The 17,851-nt window shown below is 36.0% G+C and overlaps 1 protein-coding gene across 1 annotated transcript in view; it reads left to right on the top strand.

Annotated features, from left to right (window-relative positions):
• Positions 1-1,235: 1,235 nt before the first annotated feature.
• si:ch73-390b10.2 (Golgi pH regulator) overlaps positions 1,236-17,851 on the top strand; it is a 49,415-nt gene continuing 32,799 nt past the window's right edge. Inside the window, exons 1-7 of the mRNA XM_039743663.1 lie at positions 1,236-1,447; positions 3,692-3,751; positions 6,122-6,225; positions 7,262-7,368; positions 8,596-8,697; positions 8,880-9,000; positions 10,889-10,969. Coding sequence (XP_039599597.1) covers positions 1,406-1,447; positions 3,692-3,751; positions 6,122-6,225; positions 7,262-7,368; positions 8,596-8,697; positions 8,880-9,000; positions 10,889-10,969 — 617 coding nt within the window. The 5' untranslated portion in view covers positions 1,236-1,405. The remainder of the gene's footprint in view (positions 1,448-3,691; positions 3,752-6,121; positions 6,226-7,261; positions 7,369-8,595; positions 8,698-8,879; positions 9,001-10,888; positions 10,970-17,851) is intronic.

The following is a 17,851-nucleotide window of genomic DNA, read 5'->3' as shown; positions in this document are numbered from 1 at the left end:
AGGTACTTGTGGTTCTGCACTTGTTCTATATCCTCCTCCTAAATGGTGAGTGTACTCAGAAGCTTTTTGGCAGGCTGGAAGTCCACCATCAGATCTTTTGTCTAGCTGATGCTGAGCTGCACCTGGTTCTCACTGCACCATAAGATGAAGTCCTCCAAAAGCCTTGTGAACTTTGATTCTTCTCTATTATTAATGCAGGCCATGATGGAGGAGTCATCTGAGAATTTCCCAGTACAAATATGATGGGCAAGCCTTTTGCTTTAAATTTTACTACCCAACCAGGAAAAAAATCTGCAGTTTGAACACTAACAAAGAAATAACATTTTCTAGGTAATACATTTATATTTTATAGCATTTTTCATTCATAAATACTACTTTCCAAACCTGAATAGTGCATATCACACATTTTGTAGGGGTTAATCGTTTAATGCCGTAAAAGAACATTCACTTTGATATTTGTTGTTTTACGGTAAATTTTACTGTTGGTATATCAATTTAAAAATCTAATATTGGCCCGCGATCCATGGAGTTTTAAATTCGTACGCTGGGCATAATAATAAACATGTGGTGCCACCTAGTGTTTACATTTTTCATTGCTAAAAGTTATTGAAATGAAGTGAGCGCGTTCTGCTCCGGCAGTTTCTTGTAATGTTAGAATGTTTTTAAACGGTTCAATTGTAAGATCACCAATACCGAGAGGACACGAAGACCCTGGGCAAATGCTAGATAAGACATACACTTACTGTAAGAACCATATGTCATGTAAACATACATAGAAAGTTCCGTTTTATTTTAAAAAGTGGTTTTTGATTAAAAATAATCATTTGGACATATTTTACGAAAGAAAAAAAAAACTATGGAAACGGAAACATCCATATTAGTACTCTAAACCGTTCTAAGTCGCAACAGTTTATTAGTACGAGAAATAATAACACCAGAGTAAGGCAACACGCAAGTAACCTGAGGATTTACTGACAGAAAAAGATAAAAGTTTGCTCCATCTTGAAAGGGAAAATTAATGTAATATTGTATCCATCATTAAACTACTGCTATGGCTCTTGGCGCCATCATAGTCCTCCACGGCAAAATATGTATTGCGTCGCACTGATTTAAAAGCCTAACAATTTATCTGTGCTGTCATCACCTTTAAGCTGTCACTCAGAAAGAACACTGGTCTTACGTCATTTCCAGAGAGAGAGCGAGAGAAGGATTGTGTTTCCGGGTCATTGTGATGACGTCACGTATTTCCTCTGAATTGAGTTTTGGTCATTGCAATGCGAGCAGAGCGAAGTTGAACTGTGTGGAGTACTTGCAGTGTATCGTACTTATAAAGTGCGCGATTAAAAAAGAGAAATAAAAGTGACAATGTGATTATTTTTGGCGTTTTGTATTTAACTTTGCTAGAATGTCTTTTTTCGTGGATTCGGTTATTATGTTCACCTCACAGGTAAACGTGTTTTACATCTTTAAAAGTATTTTTGATGGGAAACTGGTGAAAGAATCGTGTAATATTATTATAGTTATTAAGTAATCTTCGTTTTGGCCAAGCAAACATCGCTGTGAGGTTTAAAAAAAAAGTATGTCGTGTTGCCCCTCAATCTTTCTTTAGCGTTTTTGTATTTGAAATAAGTTGGTATATTTTAGTTTATCATAATGTTAAACAGGCCAGCGTATTCCTTTTCTTACGTAGAACTGTGATTTTAGTATTAAAATATTAGAAGTCATTATTTGATTAGCCTTAGTGAAGAACAGTGTATCTTCTTTAAAAGTTACGTTCCCCTTCTCCAACTGTATTGCATTTGAGGCACAAATGTATGGGAAAAAATAAAAAAAAGAAAGTAATTTGGTCAAAATTATTTGCCATTTGCTAGTGCTAATAATTGGCAAATTTCATTCAGACTGAGTGTTTCGTTTTTCAGTTACTGCGATGTCTTAAACGTGCCGGACCATTGAATGCTCGAATTCAGAACTTTGACCCAGTCACTGTGGTTTTCCTACAGATGTACACCTGCTACTTATGCAGACAAACTAAAACGCAGAAAGGAAAATACACTTTTAGGATATTTATAAAAATAATACTTCTGACGTGCATAATGCATTACATTTACTTTTTTTTGTCTACTTTGCATTCGCTTTTACCCAAAGCGACTTACAGAAGAGGTCAATGTAATCAAACATCACTTAAAAATTTGGCCATCACAAACGAAGAGCTCAGAAGAAAATATAAGCTATAGTTACAATTCCTACGTTACAAAAACCTAACAACTATCAGACAAAAATTCACCAAACAAGAGAGAGTATTCAAACAACAATGTTCAACAATGAGGAAGTCAGAATTTCAAATGGATATGGACAGTTTGTGCCACCAGCTTGAAGATACATGTAAAAAGAGCCTGGGCTGAGAATTGACAGGGGGGCATTAGCACACCTAAGTGACTGAGAAGGAACATAGGACCTCAGATGTTTCTCCATATTTATGGATGCTGACCCATTGATTACTTTTTTAGTAAAGCATCAAGGACTTGAACTTAGTAATTGCAACAGGAAGCCAGTGATCTGTAGAGAAGGGAGTGTGATGTGCCTGCCTTAGCTGGTTGAACACCAATTGTGCCGCTGCATTAGTATGTTGTCCATTCTAATAGTATAAACTGTAGTTCTTTGCTTTGAGCCCTACATTACTCTATGGGTGCATTTTTTTTTTTTTGCAACACAGTTTATCTTAAGAATTATACTGTTCGTCAACTTTTTAGTTAAGCTGATTCTATGTAGTCTGCTAACAAAAGTTCCAAGTACTGTATTTTTATATTCATAAATGTATGAATTCTAGAAAGCTGTTTAATCTGATCATTAAAAAATCATTCACTGATATTCAGATTTCATTTTAAGAAAATACTCTGAATGATGAGTACACTTGGCTGCCTTTTGTGTTAGATTCTTATCATTAATCTACTTGTCTTTAAAGTCTGTTAAGGAGTAATAATGAAACAAATTAATATGAGGAAAAAAACTACATAGTGGATTAGGTATGCATCCTTCTACATTTGTTTTGTGTAGAAATAAAACATTGTTTTTATTTCCTGGATTGCCGGGCTTACTGCTTAAACAAGGAAATCAATTAGCAACAGTATTCAACCCATTTCTTCAAGCATCAAATTTAAATGATGTATTAGTTTTACCAGTTGCATTTTATATATATATATTCAATAAAGCATTTTCCTGTTTTATAATTTTCATATAGGTGATTGTTGGTTCAGTATTGTTGTTTATTAGTGTTACACTAGAAAATGTATTTATTTACAGTACAGGTATTTTATTTTCTCTTGATACCATTTTATAGTTAATAAAATGGTATAGTAATATAGTAATTTCATATTCATGTCTCCCGTTGTAGATAATTTGTATTAGATAGAATACCCAGTGGGGGCTGGGCAATCTCGTGGCCTCAGAACCCCTGCAGATATTTTTTTTCTAAAGCCACTGGAGGTTTTTTTTTTGTTTTGTTATTTCTGTCCTCCTTTATTCTTTGTTACTTGGTATTGCCTAATCTTATTTTTATGTGTACTTTGAGCTATCTCATTTGTATGAAAACATGCTATATAAATAAATGTTTTTGAGGATGAATTGTTATATCTGCAATGTAATAAGCACATGTACTGTTCTTCAAAAATGCACAAATGTTTTTATTTTACAGGTACTGTTCTTTGGGTTTGGATGGCTTTTCTTTATGAGACAATTATTCAAGGATTATGAGGTAAATGTGTGTAAACTACTAGAATGATCAACATGACTATGTATACCGATTTTAAAGTTGCATATTCCTTTGAAAAGTTAAGCAGTTGGAGCATTTGAATGTTAATAAATATTTCGACGATTTCAGTATGTTTTCTTTTCTGAGCGTAGCACTAAAACCGCCTTGGTATGAGTCAGAAAAAGTCTTCAGATTGCTGATTCTTTGGCTTCTTCAGAAGCTCATTAAATAAATAAGTACATAGATACATAAATATAACAAAAACAAATGTACACAAGAATGACACTTGGCTAAAATAAAAAGAGCAGTCATAGTTACAATGAGGATCTGGCTGATAGACTTTCTGTAATCTTTTGAAGTTTTGTTTGTTCTTGAACATGAAACCTTTTGGGTTTGTCTAATCAATATGTCATTCTGTCTGCTAATTATTTATGTTAATATCTTATAAAACAATTAACTGAAACCAAGTCATAATTCAGTTGGTAGTTCAATCATGGAAATTGTATTTGTATAAATGACCATGTAGTATTTTTACAATACTAATCTGGTAAAAAAAAAAAAGGATCAATAAGTTATATTATTTTCTAAAATGTGTAAGTGTGTAAAATACATTTACGAGGTGTGGCAAAAAAGTAATGAGACTGGCAACACTGTAAGCGATCTGGCAACGCTGCGCTGTTGTCCTTGATAGAGCACGTGTATCAGTACCCTCCCATAGCTCAGTGCGAGTTTCAACTCCTTCCGTTAACTACGTGATTTTTGTGACTGCTATTAGCAAAGTTGTGTTTTTGGTTGTGCGTCACACAAAATGGAACAGCGGAATTTAGAGCAACGTTGTGCCATTAAACGGCAAGTGTGACGTTTGATAAGTTAAAACAGGCCTGTGGGGAACATTCTTTATCCCGAGCTCAAGTTTTTCGCTGGCACAAATCATTTTTGGAAGGCTGAAAACACGTTGAAGATGAACACCGCTCAGGGAGGACTTCAACTTCGAAAACCAATGAAAACATCGAACGTGTGAACACTCTTGTGAGATCAGACCGTCGTTTAACATTAAGAATTTTGAGTGAACAATTAAATTTGAACAGATTTACCGTTCATCAAATTTTGATTGAACATTTGCACATGCGAAAGGTCTGTGCCAAAATGGTGCCGAAAAACTGCCTTCTCCATAGCAGAATTTTTGACCTCAAAAGGCATTCCTGTGGTTCCCCAGCCCCCCTTATTCACCTGACCTCAGTCCGTATGACTTTTTCCTTTTTCCTAAACTGAAAAATGTCCTCAAAGGACGTCATTTCGGGACTTTAGAAATCATCCAAAAGAGTGTAACGCACATGCTGAAGACCATACCGGTTGAAGACTTCCAGCGCTGCTACCAACAGTGGGAACGTCTCCATTGGTGTGTAGTTGCCCAAGGGAACTACTTTGAAGGGGATAACATTGATGTTTGAAAAAAATAAATACTTTGGTAAATAAAAAATCAGTCTCATTACCTTTCTGCCACACCTCATATTCGACTGGCAACATGTCCAAGTTTAGTTCTTGTTTTTCACTCAATGCTGTTGAGATTGGCTCTGCATAATGGCTCTAAATCAGATAAAGCACTCGTTAATATGAGTGGATGGATGATACATGTTTTTAAATGGCCAAGTATATTTTTTAAGACAAGTTTCCTAAATCAGCTGTGCTGTCATAAAATCCTAATAATATTAAACCAACCCATTGCTATTTTTATTAATATATTTAGTTATGTTTTTCTTTTTCATTACAAATAAAATATTTGTTTAAATGGAAAATTTGAAATTGTATTTTGGTTCCTGTTTTCTGACTGGAAAAAATGTTTTCACCAAAAATGAAAATCATCTGGTTTGCTGAAGTGAATTTGTAAGATGTACACAGAAACCCAGAATCCTAAAATTTGTATTTTTCCTTACTATTTAAATAGGATAAAACCAACTCCATACCTGCTATAAGGCATCCCCCATCTGCCTTAAATTTGCCAAGTTCATATAACCCCAAGTTGGCTAGAGGACTACTTACTATGCATTCTGTTTGTTTTCCTATGGACATGTACGATAGTTCATTGAATTCTTTTAATGTTTATTTTAAAATAATGTTTTAATGCCCACTTTGAAAGGCAATAAATAAGAGAATGTGTTTTCTCACAAATATTTAATTAAGCATGTTGAGTTACTTGGTGTTGCAAAAAGATATTTGTCCTTAAAAAAAAGTTGAGAATCATTTGTTTTGAATATGCCCTATCTTGTGGTAAGAGGATGTATAAGAATACTAAGCTAAAAATATTATTTATTTCCTTTTTTTAACTTGCACTGTATCTAAGCATCTTATTTAATTTTACTTTCCTTATGACAGGTTCGACAGTACGTAGTACAGGTTGTTTTCTCTGTGACCTTTGCCTTCTCCTGTACCATGTTTGAACTTCTAATTTTTGAGATATTGGGAGTATTAAGTAGCACGTAAGTTTTATATTTGATTTCTGTTCATTTGGTTCAATTCCCTAGTTTTGTTTTGTTTGAATTTATTTAAAATTGCTTATTATTTTATGTTTTGTAGTATACATAAGGAGTTTTTTGTATATGTATGAATTATATCTTAGTTAAATGTCTAGTATAAAGATAAATTGCTCTAAATCACTGACATCTTAAAATGTATGTTTTTCTTATTGTTGTTCATTACATTATTGTGGGTTGTTTCCAGTATATTTATTGATTTTTATTATTATTATATATTAATATAGTCAAATCTGTATCTGATTAACAGAATTTAGAAAATATTCCTCACTATCTCTGATTTTCTTCATTCTTGCTCAAAATAATGTAATTATACTCAGTATTCAGTATGCAGAGTTGTACACCTGTATGTGCATTAGTTTCTAAGATACTGTGGCTTTTAAAAGGTAATTGGGGGAAAAAAAAGATTACTGCTAAAAAATTTCAGTGTTCCATAAGTTATAACATTTGAACTTTAATTCTAGATGCATGACATTTTCAGGGATTATTATTTAGTGTTAGATGTCTTTAATATCTAAAATAGCTGGTCCACAGTTAAATATTTGTTAATTTACGGCTTGCTGAAAAGTGTATGAAAATGTCTTTCTTGCATTAGAACATCTTTGGCCCTCTATATCTCCAGACTAAACCACATCAGATCCTTCCAGTTCAGAGAGATATTCTTTAGCCACTACGTACTTGTCTAAAAAATTGTTTTTATTAATTTAAAGATTTGCTTTGTTGTTGTATTATTAATTAAATTGATTTGATTTCAGTTATTTATTGAGTACCGTAATGAAATGTGTCAAAATACAGTTGGCACCATGTGGAGACAGAACCATAGACAATCACATTTGTGTGAATCCTTCAAACATACCTGTGGAGATTTATTTGTAGAGGCGGGGGCTTCCAATGATTTTTCTCTCCAAGCGTTTTGCATGTAAATAAGGGTTTTGCTAGCTGTGTTATAATGAAAATGATTCTTTTTCCTTACATCTCTCAGTTCTAGGTATTTTCACTGGAAGCTAAATCTTTATGTCATTTTGCTGGTGCTTATATTTGTAGTTCCTTTCTATATTGGATACTTCGTGGTCAGCAATATTAGATTGTGTAAGTTGTTTTTCATATCAGTTGTTATCTTAAACTTTCATTTTACAAACACACATATATCACAGTTCATCCATTTCTGAAGAAAACAAAGAATCCATAAACAATGACATATTCACCAGTATGGTACATAGTAAATGATAATGAGGTTTTTCCAGATGTAAAGGTTATGGTTTGGCCAGAAAATTCCAGTTTTTGCTTATCTGACAATAGAGAATGCATCACAAAGTGTTTAGAATTAACCAGGTGTCTCTGCACAGATCTAAGATGAGCAACAAGGTGGACTAAGTGAGAAGTAGTTTTTACTTTGTTACTTTTTTGTTCACATGATATTGAAGTTATGAATGTTAACTTTGTCGAAAAAAAAAGGGAAGCGCTGTAGATCTCTTGATAATGTGAGAATGCTGAGTAAAACAAAATAGTTCAAATTCAACTTATTTTTATTCCAAATTTGCAGGATACATTCACATTAGGTCAATATAGATTTACTAGTTAGTCTGTATTGTATACCACACACACATCTTTTATTTAAGAATTATACTATTCTCTGTACAGTCATAAATGTATTATAATAATATGTTCAGTTACTAATCTTTTATTTAATAGCAAGCTGAAAAAAACATTTGTAGAAAATATGTATACTGCGTTCAGTAGCTAAATGTCAAAATGCTACAAGTTTACTCACAAATTTACAAGCGCTAATAATCTTAAGTGTCATTTTTATTTAATAGAACATGTAGAGTCAAACTTGTTTCATTTAGTGATAGTAACATTTGTTCAAACATAAAAAATTATTTTTTTCCAAAGAATTTACCTGTCACGATTATTTCAGTGTTTGTTAATGCCAAAGTTTAATATTGTTACTGATATCAATAATGATTTCAAGATTTTTATAGTCTAATTAAGCACATTTGCTGCAATAATATTTTATTTTCTCATAAATTGTGTTCGTTTTTGCTTTTTACCTTTACCTGAATTCCTGAACTCTAAGTAAAAATATGGCAATTAAAATTCATTGTTTAGTTTTTAAATTTTTTTTTAAGGAAAAGGCATTTTTTTCTATACATAATGTTATAATTGGTTATTTAGGGTACTGTTGCTTTTTCCCATTTGTCATTGCTGCATGCACAAGAAAAGCCATAATGTGCTGAGGAAATTTTCAGTTGTATTATGTTGAATGTATAGTTCATATTTTTACCTTTGTGTAATCATATATTTTTCTGTTTATAGTGCAGCGGCAGAAGCTATTATTTTCCTGTGTTGTTTGGTTTACCTTCATGTACTTTTTTTGGAAACTAGGAGATCCATTTCCTATTTTGAGTCCAAAGCATGGTAAGTTACCTAGAATAATGAAGGTGATGTCATAAAATGTTTAAATTGTAATGAAGCAGTGAAAATCACAAAATGTTCTGTTGTAGTTTAAATTGCAATTATTATCATTTGTATTCTTATTACAGTTCCGTTTGTTTGTTTTGGCATTTAAATTTTTTTTTTCCTTCTCCTGTTCTCTGTAGGAATTCTTTCAATAGAACAACTAATCAGTCGAGTTGGGGTGATTGGGGTAACCCTAATGGCTTTACTGTCTGGCTTTGGTGCTGTAAATTGTCCATACACATATATGTCATATTTCTTAAGGTACAAGTAAGATTTCTTAATTTTACCTTAATATAACAAGATTACTGTATCAATTAAGATGCATAATTCTACATCAAACTGCTTGTACTCAAAGTAATCATCCATTTGTTTTTGTGTTTTCCTACCAGTCAGTATTACTTTGTTCTTTTTGATTGTTGTATTTCTTCCACAATGATTATTTAAGCAAAGTGATGCTACTTTTTTTGCTTGTTTTTCTTCACTAGAAATAACAAACCAAATATTTAACGCATTTACATTTATTTGCTTGACAGGCCTTTATCCAAAGCATCTTACAAAAGAGGTAAACATAATTGAGTAACATTAGGCTAGGGCCTGTTTGTTCAGCAAGTGTAGTAGGACAGGTAACAAAAGCTGATTGCCACAAGTGAAATGTAATAACTAATAAATCTGCAATCATAGGTTGCAATTGATAAATTAAACTTACCGGTAATCTAACAGCAAATTAAGCAGCAATATAAACTTTCCCAAAGCAACGTTTTTTCCAATCAATTATATAAATATTTACAGAACAGATGGGTTTTCAATTTTGTCTTGAATACAATGAGGGAGTTAGCAGTATGGATAAGAGGTGGTTAGCTTGTTCTACCAACTAAGAACTACAGAGGAGAAGAGTCTGGATTGAGACTTGATACCATGCAGAGGCGACATCAACAGGCGCTTTTCACTGGCAGACCTAAGTGGATGAAGAGGTATATAGGGTTTCAGCAGTGTCTCCATATACTCTGCATCAGCGATTTGAAATTAATGCTGGCTGTTACAAGGAGCCAATGTAGTGACCATCAAGAGAGTAGTGACATGTAACCATCTCGGCTTGTTAAATACAAGACGGCCTGCTGCATTCTGGTCCATCTGCAGCGGCTTGATAGCATATGTGGGTAATCCTGCCAGAAACGAGTTGCAGTAGTCCAGATGTGACACGACCAAAGTCTGGACCAGGAGTTGTGCTCCATACTCTGTCACATGAGGTCTGGTGTTGTATAACATGAACCTGCATGAATGAGAAACAGTAGAAATGTGGCTGATCATTAATCACAACCCCAGGATTCTATACTGACTTAGCAGGTATTAGTGACAGTGAGCCAAGCTGTACAGAAATGGGGAGTTGAGCAGACTGGCTGGCTAGAATCACAAGAAGCTGTTTTTTTCCCAGGTTGACCTGTAGATGGTGATCATTCATCCAGCTTGAGATATCAGTAAGACATGCAGAGACTCCAGCTGATACTGTATTGTTGTCTAGAAGGAATGACAGGTACAGCTATGTATCATCCACATAGCACTGATAAGAGAAACCATGGGATTGCATGGTGGGGCCCAGTGAGGTGGTATACAGAGAGAAAAGTAGAGGACCTATCACCGATCTATAGGGTAGAACTGTGTATGTCTGGTGTGCCATTCTCCTCTCCTTGCCAGGGCAGATTGTTGGGTCTGCCCAAGATGTAGGACTTTTGAGAACAGGCCTAATGATTCCAAGGTCATACTCAGTTGTAGTGTTCTGTTTAATGAGGAAGAGCAGGACACATTATGTAAATATATAGTGACACTCTGTTCAAAGATGCCCTTTTAATATTTTTTGCACTTCATTAAAGTTTTGAAAAAAAGGAGAGGATGACGTAGCACTTAGTTGAACTTAGATGCAGTTGAGGCTATAGTTGTGGTATTGGGAAATGTCAAGAGTTTTTCATGTAAATTCTGCCAAATAAGTGGAATTAATAAACCAGAATTTTTTTTATCAGGAATAGATTCTTCTGCATTAAGATCAGTTTTCAGTAAATTGCAAATGTCACCAGAATTGTTTTGATTAAATATAGACTATTTCTAATACTTATAATATATGCATTGCTACAGTGATCTTGTGTATTTTTTACAGAAATGTAACAGAAAGTGACATACTTGCTTTAGAAAGACGGCTCCTTCAGACAATTGATATGATTATCAGCAAAAAGAAAAGGTGAGGTGTCATAATTATAAAATACTATTACAATTTACGCTAGTAGTCCTTCATTAAAAAAAAGGAGTGAGTTGTATACCCATTTTCTAATTCACTAGTTTGAAACTATAAAGGTTTGGTTGATCCAATACCATTGGCTAAGTCTGAACCAGGCTGTGGTACAAATTACTGTGAAGGGTAAACAATGCAAACTGAAGAATTATTACGTTTTTTATACTGACATTGCCACAATATTTACCTTCTTAATACTTAACCAGTGTACATTTATATAATATTATTTACTTTGATATGTGTGATTACACTGGTTTCCAAAAATGCTTGTATCTGTCTGTAATTGACTGTTGCCCATTCCATGGTTAATTTTTGTAATGGAAAAACCATGTGTTGTAACTGAATCCTCAAAGTTTTCAAACCTGCTTAATCCAATTCAGGGTTGTAGATGCTCAAACTACTCCTTCACAGGGCACACATATCCACTCTTAGTCTAAACTGGCAACCTTTATTGAAAATCTACCAAATGCACAAACACCAATATAAAACATATGCTATAGAGTATAGTAAGGCAAAGCTCTCAATTTACCAGTCGATCTACCTTCCTACCCTCACCTATGGTCATGAGCTATGGGTAGTGACCGAAAGAATGAGATCGCGAATACAAGCGGCTGAAATGAGTTTCCTCCGCAGGGTGTCTGGGCTTTCCCTTAAAGATAGGGTGAGAAGCTCAGTCATCCGGGAGGGGCTCAGAGTAGAGCCGCTGCTCCTCCGCATCGAGAGGAGTCAGATGAGGTGGCTCGGGCATCTGATCAGGATGCCTCCTGGACGCCTCCCTGGTGAGGTGTTCCGGGCACGTCCAACCGGGAGGAGGCCCCGGAGAAGACCCAGGACACGCTGGAGGGACTGTGTCTCCCGGCTGGCCTGGGAACGCCTTGGGATTCTCCCGGAAGAGCTAGAAGAAGTGGCCGGGAGAGGGAAGTCTGGGCCTCTCTGCTTAAGCTGCTGCCCCCGCGACCCGACCTCGGATAAGCGGAAGAGAATGGATGGATGGATGGATGCTATAGAGTATCAGTAGAGAAATGTAGAAAGAAAAATAAAACATTTTGGGCACATATACTTTATAGAAAGGAAGTGCTTTCAAGCAATACAGAGATAAAACACTTCATGCTGATGTTTTTGACTTAGATGGGAACATAGTATGAAAGAACAGAACATGGGCAACTCTAAATCATTGTATAATAATTGGAGATTATTCCTTTGCTTACTGTATGTGTGTGTGCTAGACAATCATTTATATTGTCTGTTAGGCTTTTTTCTCTGAATTCACTGTCGTAATCTTCTTTATTTAGTTGGTTTGTACAATGCTATATATTGTATACCCTGCCGTTCTTTCTTATATTCTGTAAGTGCCTTGAGCATGGGAAAGGCGATATATAAATAAAATGTATTATTATTACTGAAATAAAGATGATACATGTGTGATTATCCACTGAGATGACTGTTTGACATGGACCCAATTTAAATTTCAGACAGATAATTCCTTCAGTGATGCTGTCTTACATTAAAAGAAAGAAGTAGCATGGAAATTTAAAAGACAGGATTTAATATATATAATAATTACAGTGCATCCAGAAAGTATTCACAGCGCATCACTTTTTCCACATTTTATGTTACAGTCTTATTCTAAAATGGATTAAATTCATTTTTTCCTCAGAATTCTACATACAACACCCCATAATGACAAGTAAAAAAAGTTTACTTGAGATTTTTGGAAGTTTATTCAAAATAAAAAAATTGAGAATGCACAGGTACATAAGTATTCACAGCCTTTGCCATGGAGCTCAAAATTGAGCTCAGGTGCATCCTTTTTCCCCTGATCATCCTTGAGATGTTTCTGCAGCTTAATTGGAGTCCACCTGTGGTAAATTCAGTTGATTGGACATGGTTTGGAAAGGCACACACCTGTCTATATAAGGTCCCACAGTTGACAGTTCATGTCAGAGCGCAAACCAAGCATGAAGTCAAAGGAATTGTCTGTAGACCTCCGAGACAGGATTGTCTCGAGGCACAAATCTGGGGAAGGTTACAGAAAAATTTCTGCTGCTTTGAAGGTCCCAATGAGCACCGTGGCCACCATCATCCGTAAGTGGAAGAAGTTCGAAACCACCAGGACTCTGTCAGAGGTCCTCTGTGGAGAGAGGAGAAACCTCCAGAAGGACAACCATCTCTTCAGCAATCCACAAATCAGGCCTGTATGGTAGAGTGGCCAGACAGAAGCCACTCCTTAGTAAAAGGCACATGGCAGCCCACCTGGAGGCACCTGAAGGACTCTCAGACCATGAGAAACAAAATTCTTTGCTCTGAAGAGACAAAGATTGAACTCTTTGGTGTGAATGCCAGGCGTCACGTTTGGAGGAAACCAGGCACCGCTCATCACCAGGCCAATACCATCCCTACAGTGAAGCATGGTGGTGGCAGCATCATGCTGTGGGGATGTTTTTCAGCGGCAGGAACTGGGAGACTAGTCGGGATAAAGGGAAAGATGACTGCAGCAATGTACAGAGACATCCTGGATGAAAACCTGCTCCAGAGTGCTCTTGACCTCAGACTGGGGCGACGGTTCATCTTTCAGCAGGACAACGACCCTAAGCACACAGCAAAGATATCAAAGGAGTGGCTTCAGGACAACTCTGTGGATGTCCTTGAGTGGCCCAGCCAGAGCCCAGACTTGAATCCGATTGAACATCTCTGGAGAGATTTTAAAATGGCTGTGCACCGACGCTCCCCATCCAACCTGATGGAGCTTGAGAAGTGCTGCAAAGAGGAATGGGTGAAACTGGCCAAGGATAGGTGTGCCAAGCTTGTGGCATCATATTCAAAAAGACTTGAGGCTGTAATTGCTGTCAAAGGTGCATCGACAATGTATTGAGCAAAGGCTGTGAATACTTATGTACATGTGATTTCTCAGTTTTTTTATTTTTAATAAATTTGCAAAAACCTCAAGTAAACTTTTTTCACATTGTCATTATATTGTGTTATATCAATTTCAGAACTACTGAAGTCTGTTTAATATTCATTTGTCTTTGTTGTTTAAGAAGAAAATAGAATTGGCCTATCCCCATTAACGCTCCAGAAGCAAAATAAGAGTATTTAGTGTTATGTTTTTAGACAACGGTACATTAAAGGGGCATATGAGGTATTCAGACAAATCTGATAAGAGGAACTGTAATGAAAAATTCAAATGGCTCTCCAGCACAGATGCCAAACTGCTACAGGTGCCAATTTACTCCTTAATCCACTGTGCAACCCTGATGCATTTGATTGTAGTTCATATGTTACAAAGTGAGAGGAAGATTAATGGAAAGTTAATATATAGACTTGGAGTGGAGTAGATAGGTATTATTTTGAGGAGAAACAGACTAAGGTTTCTTGGGTATATGGAATGAAGGGCAGAATATGATTGGATCAAGAAGTACACCTAGTTGGAGGTGGAGAGGAAGAAACACAGAGGGAGGCTGAAGAAGACGTGGTTGAATGTAGGGTCAGATGGTAGGAACAGAATGGGTCTCACCCCCAAAGATGGTGTAGAGTGGAGGAGAACATTTTGGGGCAACCTGCTAACCTGGGAAACCCCTGAAAGTGGCTGTTAAACTGGGGATGACGACGATGATGATGATCTACACTTCTTTAAACTTGTTTTGGTGTGTCATGTGTTACTGTGTAATTTTTGAAAATCTGAAAATGAAAGTGTTTTCTGATTATTGGAATATATATACCTGGTGATATTTCTGCGTAAAAGCTGGTCAAATACAGTAAAGTATTCATAATGTGGGGGTATACTGAAATTATCTATCAAAGGATTAAATGTATTAATTAAATGACACCTTACTGTACTCCAATATGAAACATGATAGCATAATATATCAGCATCACTTTTATTTGCCAGTACTTAATCTACAGGAATTTGAGTTGGTAGATTTGGAGCTGCTTGTAATGGAACATAACATCACATGCATATAGTATAAATAGCATAAGTTAAAAAGAAAAATATCAAACAAAGTTGCAAAATAGTACGATTATAAAAGGAAATGTGCATATGATGTGTAAGTGCAATTGTGAGTGTATAGTGTGTATGCACGTATACACACGTACATACACTGCAAACACATGCACACCTTCATACAGTTTATGACAGACCACATGAATGTACAAAGAAGGGGGGCTGTGGCTCTGGGAAAGAAACTATTGAGGTGTCTGTTAGTTTTAATTGACCTGAAATGTTTACGAAAGGGGAGGTTTTGGAGTAAGTGATAATATGGGTGAGATGAGTCTTTGGTGATCCTTTTAACATGGTTAGTAACATAAGATGTATACAGTCTGCCACAGATGGAAGAACACAGCCAATTATTTTCTTAGCAGACCTCACAAGACCCTGTCATTTAGATTTGGAGTGTGCCATTGCTGAACAAAATCAGACAACAATGGAAAATGTGATTACCCTTTCAATTATAGCTTTGTAAAATTGAACTAGGATTGACTGGGAAATATTTAATTTCTTTAGTTGGCGTAAGAAGTACAATCCCTGCAGTGCCGTTTTAGTGATGTAGATGCTTTTAATGTCCCAGCTGAAAGTGTTTGTGATAGTTGTGCCCAAAATTTTTAGGATTCCACTATATTTAGTACAGAATCGTTAATTTCTGGTGTGAGAGGTTGTAACTGTTGTTTGCGAACAATTGCTGTCAAATTAGCCAAAAATAAGTATTAAATATTCAAAGTAAAAAGAAGTAAATACTCAAATATATTCAAATGTAGCTTAAGAGTTTGTGGCATTACATTTATATGTGTACATTATTTATTTTTTTTAAATACTTTATTATTAGTCACCACAACAAAAACAAATGGCTATAGCAAATAAAAAAAAAAAGGTAAGAACTGTTTCCTTATAACCCTAAGGTACCGGGTTCGAGTCCGGGTGCTCTGCGTTTTGAGTAGTGAGCCACTTATTATTACTATAATATAATAAAAACATACATTTTATTTGAGTCTGTAACACCCGCTGTATATTTGGCTACTTGTTTTTTTATTATTCAGTTTTATTCTGTCAGTGACATTCACCTGGTAAAACGAATTTGCTTCTACCTTTCTGAGTTGATAGCATTTACAGTTGAGGCCAAAATTATTAGCCCGATCATGGAACATTTTCCTAAACTTCTTCCCAAAGTTTGCAACATTGATGAAACTTGATATAATCAAACATCCACCAGTGATATTTGCTAGTTTTTGATACATTTTGTAATATAAAATATATTTTTAGTCTTGCTTTATATCAAATATAGTAAAAAATGGGGTGGTCAAAAATATTAGCCCCATGTTAATGTTTGCTTTCAAAACACACCTACACTAATTAACCAATCAGCTATGAAACCACTAGTTGTGCAATCAGTTGGCTTCCTAACAACACCTGCAGTCAATTGGCTTCCTAACAACACTCAATCAGCATAAAAAGACTTCCATGGAACAGGGCTCTTGAACACATGAGAGGGACTACTGTTACTGACCATGCCAAAGACAAAGGAAATCAGTCTGGAGCTCAGAAAGAAGATAGTAGAGGCTCATAATAAGGGGCAAGGCTACACTGCCATTTCCAAGTGATTCACAGTGTCTAGAACTGCTGTATGTTGCATCATTGCCAAGTACAAGGAGACAAATTCTGTAAGAAACAAACCTGGCGTGGCGTAAGCAAGATTTCAAGAACTCTGGAGAGAAAAATAGTCAGAGATGTCAGCAAGGAACCCCGGACATCTGCCAAGATGATTGTTGCTGACCTGGCCTCTTCTGGAGTTGATGTTTCAAGGAACGGCTCTTTACCGTGGTGGGCTTCACAGCCATCGTCCCAGAAGAACCCCTTTACTCAAAGAGCGGCACATCACAGCCCGACTGAGGTTTGCCCGTGAACATTTGAAATGTAAAGATGATTTTTGGAAGTTTGTGCTTTGGTCTGATGAGACTAAACTGGAACTGTTTGGGCACATGGATGTTGCTTATGTTTGGCGAAGAAAGGGACAGGCCTTCAACCCTAGGAACACAGTTGCCACAGTTGAACATGGTGGTGGGAGCATCATGCTGTGGGGCTGTTTTGCAGCCTCAGGCACAGGGAGCCTTGTTCGGGTGCATGGCATCATGAAAAAAGAAAATTATGTTGACATTCTGAGGGAGAATATGCAGAAATCTGCTCGTAGTCTAGGCTAAGGTCGTCGCTGGGTCTTCCAACAAGACAATGACCCAAAGCATACATCAAAATTAGTTCAACAGTTTTTCAAGGATACCAAAATCAAGATCTTGGAGTGGCCCGCACAGAGCCCAGACCTCAATCCCATTGAGAATCTGTGGCGAGTGCTCAAAGTGAATGTCCATGCTCGGAAACCACGCAATTTGGACCAGCTAGAACAATTTGCAATGGAGAAATGGACCAAAATCCCTCAGGAGACCTGTGCTAATCTAGTAAAGACCTACTCTAATAGATTGTTGTCAGTTGTGGCTCAAAAAGGGTACAGTATTGACTATTAATGGGCATGGGGCTAATAATTTTGGATGTCTCATTTTTGCCCTTTCTTGTTTCCACTCAGTGTGTCAATAAAATATCCAAACTACAATTAGTGGACCTTGTTATTTTGGACACAGATACGCTTTAAAAAACAAACATTTGTTGTTAATGGTCATTTTCATATTGGAATCAGGAGTGTTGCCTAATTTCATAAGGGGGCCTAATAATTTTGGCCACAACTGTATCTCCATTCTTTTCATAAGAGGAGCGATGACCACAGTTGATGTCTGCTCAGAACTATTTGTTGCACCGGCAATCAAAGATAAGATTTCCTGTGACTACTA

The sequence above is a fragment of the Polypterus senegalus genome, chromosome 2, assembly GCF_016835505.1.
Source record: "Polypterus senegalus isolate Bchr_013 chromosome 2, ASM1683550v1, whole genome shotgun sequence".
NCBI classification, from domain to species: domain Eukaryota; kingdom Metazoa; phylum Chordata; class Cladistia; order Polypteriformes; family Polypteridae; genus Polypterus; species Polypterus senegalus.
This window is presented reverse-complemented; position numbering and strand designations above follow the sequence as displayed.